Genomic DNA, 6,392 nt, shown 5'->3' on the forward strand with positions numbered 1-6,392 from the left:
TCTCATCCTTATTTATGTAAAGTTTGTGGTTTTGAATCAGTGCAAGTTTTATTACTTGAAATATAATATGGCATATTGTAATTTAAAAATCAAGTCAACAAATCATGATATTTGTTGACATATATGTCTTAAATCTTCAACACAAGCGATGTCATTAAATTTTGTTGACAAATATGTCATTAAATTTTCAAACAATATATTGACATATATGTCATTAAAAGTTCAAACAATTCTATATTTGTTGGTATAGAAACTCAATAAATCATGCATTTGTTGAGATGCAAGTCCACAAATCCTAGATTTGATGATATGTATGTCAACAACTCTTGTGTTTGGTGGCCCGATACAAGATTTGTTGACATAAAATAAAAAAATCTCTAATTCATTGACATGTACTAAATTATGGTTTTGTTGACATACAAAATAAAAAAAGTTATCTCGAATTTATTGACATACATATCACCAAACCGTGGATACATAAGTTGTGTTCTAAAGAAAATACTTGGGCAACCACTTAAATTTGACTTCCAAAAGATCCAATCACACGATAATCACTAAAGCCCCAAACCTAATTATACAAGGAACAATTTGCTCTTACCCAAGCAAAATTCACAAAAAGACCAAGACTTTCAAAAAGCTCAAAGTAATCTTACAGAGAAAACCAGAAGGTAGGGTCCGGCGAGAGAATAGAGGACAAAGAACAGCGGCGAGATGAGACGATAAATCCTATCGGTTAAAGGAACGTCGGCGCGACGAGTTCCGACGAGAGTCTAAGCAGTAGAAGCTGGTCACCTCGACAAGGATGAAGTGAGTGAGGATGGCGGAGGCGCCGTGCGCGACGATGTGGCGACACGTGAGGAAGACGAATAGAGTGGCGATGTGGCGGGAGATGAAGAGGAAGTTGGAGGTGGGTGAAAAGAAAACGCTAGTGGAGGAAAAAAATAAGTCTAATGAGAGAGAGAGAGAGAGAGAGAGAGAGAGAGAGACTAAAAACATACAAAAAAATTATTTCTCCAAATTTTATTAACAATTTTGTCCCGATTATAATTTTGTTTGGTAAAAATCTTGATATTCTTTACCAAATCCCATAATCTTAATAATTCGGGTTTCATGACGTATTTGAATATGTGATTGGGTTTGACCAAATTTTTCTTGCGTTAAATTTGTAGCACATTTGGGAAGCATTGACTTATGTTTTTACTTCTTCATTAAGAATAGATTTGATTATTTTTGGCTGAACTGTTGAAGTTGGGATATTCTTCTCAATAAGCTGGGAGTTTCTAGAGGCCGGGCTTTTTTCCGGGTGGTACTGATTCACATCACTTATTGGCGGGGGATTCTGTTTTATGATTGCTAATTTCCGTTGGTTGAGTTATTTCTAGCTTGCACTTCAGCTTCAATAACTGTGAGGTCTTTTAAATTAGTTTCAAATTGTCACTTAGAGAGAAAGTTCTCTATTCTCGGTCTACATGGTCAAGTCTCAATTGGCATGTGGGCTTGCTGAAATATTCTAAATATCTATTTCGGCTTACCTTGATTCTTTTTTTAACATGATCCTCCAGAGTTGAGTCTCTCAGATTCTGTGGGGTGTCGTTGTATAAGGTGTATCTATGTTGTGTCTCTGATATGTGATGAATGTTGGTTTTGAATATGATGTTCTTGTAAGTGTCATTTACTGGTTGCAATACTTGTTAGTGTGTGATATGATTATCTGTCTAAAATGCTTTATGGGTTCTTATTCAGTTTGACAGCTATTTTGGGTTGTGTTATGTTTGTTTTGTGTGTGTTGATGCAATTTTTATATAAAAAGTTTGCTCTATATATAATTTAGCATGTCATTTGGTTTGTGGTTTTTGGTTTGTGGTTTTGGTTAAGGTTAGGCAAAGCCGGCCCAAACTAATATGTGACCTTAAGCAAGAGTAAAAAAATTAGGATTTTTAAACATATATTTAAAAAAATAGATAAATAGCTTATTTTCTAAAAAAATTCGAGACCTTTTTTCTGAAAAGTTAAGGTTTTTTTAAACCTTTTTTTAGTAAAAAAAATTTGGGGCCATAAGTCTTTGCTTAAGTGGCCTACCAGTAGAGCCGGCCCTGAGGTTAGGGTATATACATGTAGCTAGGCTGTTATACTTAATGTGTAAGATGATATATATTATATTGCTTAATTATATATGATGACACACGATGATGGTTAGTGTGGGGTTATTTATATTCTAATGATGTTTTCCTATCATTAGCATTGCTCTTAAGTTTGAGGATGCCACAACTTGTATTGTATGAACTTTTATAAGAGTGGTCATTGACATTAGTGGTTTGATATTTCATGTTATTCATTTTTAATTATCGCTAATCTCTGATGACTATGAGTACCACCATCTCATTATTCATTTTTCCCTTTTGTGCTCAATTTTGTCGAACAAGGCAGGGACTCGAATCTCTGGTGAAATACTTTGATTGATGTTATGGGGATTTCGACGAAATTTTTGTTATAAAATATTTTATGACTAATGTAATGATTAAATGTTAATATTTTGTCATTTTTTTTTTAACTTCGATAGAGTTATCCAAATTTTAAATCTCTTTTACATAACATGCGAGAGAAACACCGCAAAATATTAGTATGAGAGAATTTCTTTACCAAAACAGCTAAGATTTTTCAATAATTAATTAGTAGTGAATTTACACACTGATTAATAACGTTTCTATTCTTAAATACGATAAGGTTTTTCTTATTCACTAGCTTAACAAATATGAAAGCTGCTATGTATTAACTTTAGGCTGTAATATTTTGCAACGCTACAAACAGTTTTTCTTCTTCTTTCTTGGTACGTATATAATGGGTGGTAAGTTTGTTTGATTTTTAAATGCTTTTGGTCCCTACGCTGACTCTGAGACAGAGTTAGTGTAATCGTTGCTTCGCTCTTAATCAAATAATATTCTTTCAACAACGAATTAGTGGGAACGGTAAAGTTGGTGAACTGAGCCTCTCAACCAACTCCAATATATAACAGTTTTGTTCACCTAAGATAAGATCTCTGATTGATTTGTATTCAAGTTAATTAGCGAACTTTTTATCAGGGATAATCGCATACTAAGAGTCTAGCTAGTTATATGGACTGTTTTTTTTTTTCTGTCAAATAAGAAAGTGATATATCAGCATGCGCGTATAGTATATATATCTGTTCATCACCTTACATATATGACAATAGTTTATTGCTTTTTTTTAGAAGTTATTAGTAAATAGGGCATTAATTGCATCTATTTTAGCTTACTTGAGTTGAGACGTCAATTATGCACATTAACGATTTTTTAAGTGATAACGCATTATAAATGTTCTAAACCAAAGCAAAAAAAAAAAAAAAATTCTTTCCAAAAAATAAAAGAAAAAATTCTGTAGTATTTTAAGGATAATATCTTAATTTTATTTTAACTGTTCCATTAACTATAGAAAATATGCTCGCCAATACATATATTATAATATCATATATGAACATGGTATAAACATATATATATATATATATATACACACATATATATTATAATGATCCTGCTCCACTGTGCCAAACTATGATCTGTATGAAATGATTATGACAGCACAGCTCCAATTTAAATGAAAACCCCCCATTTTTATTTGTCGGTCTTAAAAGAGAAGACGTAGAAGTCAATCTTTCAAACTACTCTCGATATTAAATTAATCAAATCATAGCCCAACCAAAAAAAAAAAAAAAAACCGAAGAGCAAATTGTTCAACCAGTATTACTATATAAAGGGCAATTTGAGCATCCATGCAAAAGAAAAAACGGCAAAACCTTCCTCTCTGAAATAACAAACATAAATGGCGTCTAATTCAATAATTTTGATTTCGCTGCTCTTCCTCGTCCTCGTCCTCTTGATCTCCCCGGGCTCGAACGCCATGCCGAATAAGAAATCGACACGTCACCGCGACCACCACGGAATCAACGCCATCAAGCCATGCAAGAGAATGGTGTTCTATTTCCACGACATCATATACAACGGTCACAACCTCAAGAACGCCACGTCATCGATAGTCGGCGCGCCGGCTTGGGGGAACAAGACGATCCTGGCGAGCCAAAACCACTTTGGCAACGTGGTCGTTTTCGACGACCCGATAACCCTAGACAACGATCTCCACTCAGCTCCGGTCGGAAGGGCTCAAGGGTTTTACTTGTACGACAAGCGAGACGTTTTCACGTCGTGGCTAGGGTTTTCTTTCGTGTTCGATTCCGAGGAGCACAAGGGAAGCATAAACTTTGCCGGGGCTGATCCGCTCATGAACAAGACTAGGGACATTTCGGTCATTGGCGGGACCGGAGATTTCTTCATGGCTAGAGGGATCGCCACGTTGATGACTGACGCGTTCGAAGGTGAAGTTTATTTCAGGCTTCGCGTTGATATCAAGCTCTACGAGTGTTGGGTTTGATTAATGAGAAATTGTCATATCTACCACCATTTCAATAACATTTTCCAATAATCCACTAAAACATAATTTTTGCAAAAAATACTGCTTGACTTGGCTCTGTATGGAAAACCCAAAATACCCTTCATTTTAATATTCCTTACATTTTGATCAAAATCCAAAACAATTAATATTTATCTTTATTTTGAGAAATCGGTGAGGGTGAGATTCTGAATAAACTCAGTTAGGGAGAGAGAAAGAGAAATCAAATCAATTAAATGAAAAAATAATTAATAAAGATAAATATTAATTGAGTTTTGATTTTTGATCAAAATGTAAGGAATATTAAAGTTAATGATATTTTTGTTTTTCCACACAAAGTCAGTAAAGTAGTATTTTTGGCAATTTCTCTTGATTAATTCTATGTTATGTTGTTTGTTGTTTAGCAGGATATATCTTATGTCCCTTTTTTTTCTTTTTTGTTTTTTGTCTCAGTCTATGTTCCTACGATAAAAATCTGTCACGTTCTAGTTTTGTATACATATTTTCTATTTAAAAATGAGGTAAAAAGTGATAATGTGCGATCTATACTTATCGAAGGGACATAAAATGAGACACAAATAAGAAGATAGAAGATCTTGATTCGTTTTAGCTATACGTCGCTGTTAGTTAGTTTTTTTTTTTTTTTTTATGTTCTTGTGAATGTCATCATGGTTGTTTTCTTTTCTTGCGAAAAAGGCAAACGAATGTTTGTTGAGTTTGAGCGTTGTATTTCCTTTTCTGGCCTGAAAATGGGATAAAGAAGTTGTTGAAGCAAATTGAATGGGGTTCCTGATGGGAATTTTAGACTTGAAAATTAATTTTTTATTAAATATGATAACCGTTAGAAACGTTTATAGTGTCAAGTCAACTTTGCTTGAAGTTTACGTACTATGCATAATAATACTGAGAAGTGCATGTCAAGTTTTCAGACCATCTGGTCACATTTTATTATATTAAGCCTAACAAGATGATGAGTCAAATATCATTGCTAAAAAATTGTGTCAAGTTTTCAGACCATCTGATCACATTTTATTACATAGTATCATGCTAAATATCTTCAATTTATATTTATTTCTATGTAAAATATTGGAGAACATTGGTGCTATGTGAACACCATTGCCCAAATGGTTAAGAGAAATTTTCAACACAATAGAACTCAAATTACTTTTCATATAAGCTCCAAATAATTTAGTACGAACAACTCCCACTATAGTTACTCTAAAAGGACTCTTCGGAATCGCTTCTCCCATAACATTTGGTGGTATTTGCATCTTATGTCACAAATTGGCAATCCAATTACAAATAAGTCACATGCAAAAAATTTAGAAAGTTTTAGAGGAAGATGAAGTGATTTTTAATGAGATATTGTAAAAATTCAGAAGACATTGAGTAACTAATAAAAAGATTAAATGATGAGAGAGAGTAATTTGAAATTTGCACATGTGACACGAATGTAAATACGTGACACAAATGCAATTTTGACAACTTTGTGACACAAATGCAAAAACTCGACGAATTTGTGACATTGACGCAAATTTCCCTAACATTTGGGCTCAGAACTCGAAAGGAGCAATACAAAAGAGAAAATTTCACAAATATCTCATTTGAAGATTGCTGAATATCTAACATTTTCAAATATTTCATAAATATCGTGTCTTAAATTTTTGAATGATTTAAACGTTATGTTAAATGAAACTATAAACGACTAAGAAAATTTTAAATAAAATGAAAATAATTTTTTTTAAAAAAAACAATTAAGAAGAAGATAGTATCGGAATAAAAATGAAACGTCAGTTATTCCCGTAAAACGTTTTTAAAACAAGCCAAGGATTCAGACTGGGCTCGAATCGGATGGGCTTCAATTGGGCCAACTGGAAGCCAAACCCATACCCGATAACATTATCGGGTCAGCTAAAAAAGAACACGTGGAC

At 33.3% G+C, this 6,392-nt stretch overlaps 1 protein-coding gene across 1 annotated transcript; it reads left to right on the top strand.

Annotated features, from left to right (window-relative positions):
* Positions 1 to 3,797: 3,797 nt before the first annotated feature.
* Positions 3,798 to 5,241, top strand: LOC149405588 (dirigent protein-like). Its single transcript, XM_089608070.1, has one exon. It carries the CDS (start codon positions 3,838 to 3,840, stop codon positions 4,441 to 4,443), a length of 606 nt encoding a protein of 201 aa, XP_089464196.1. The 5' UTR covers positions 3,798 to 3,837; the 3' UTR covers positions 4,444 to 5,241.
* Positions 5,242 to 6,392: the final 1,151 nt, after the last annotated feature.

Source organism: Urtica dioica, chromosome 2, assembly GCF_054948205.1.
Source record: "Urtica dioica subsp. dioica isolate 48M chromosome 2, U.dioica_male_clone48M_v1_H2, whole genome shotgun sequence".
In the NCBI taxonomy this organism is placed as follows: Eukaryota; Viridiplantae; Streptophyta; class Magnoliopsida; order Rosales; family Urticaceae; genus Urtica; species Urtica dioica.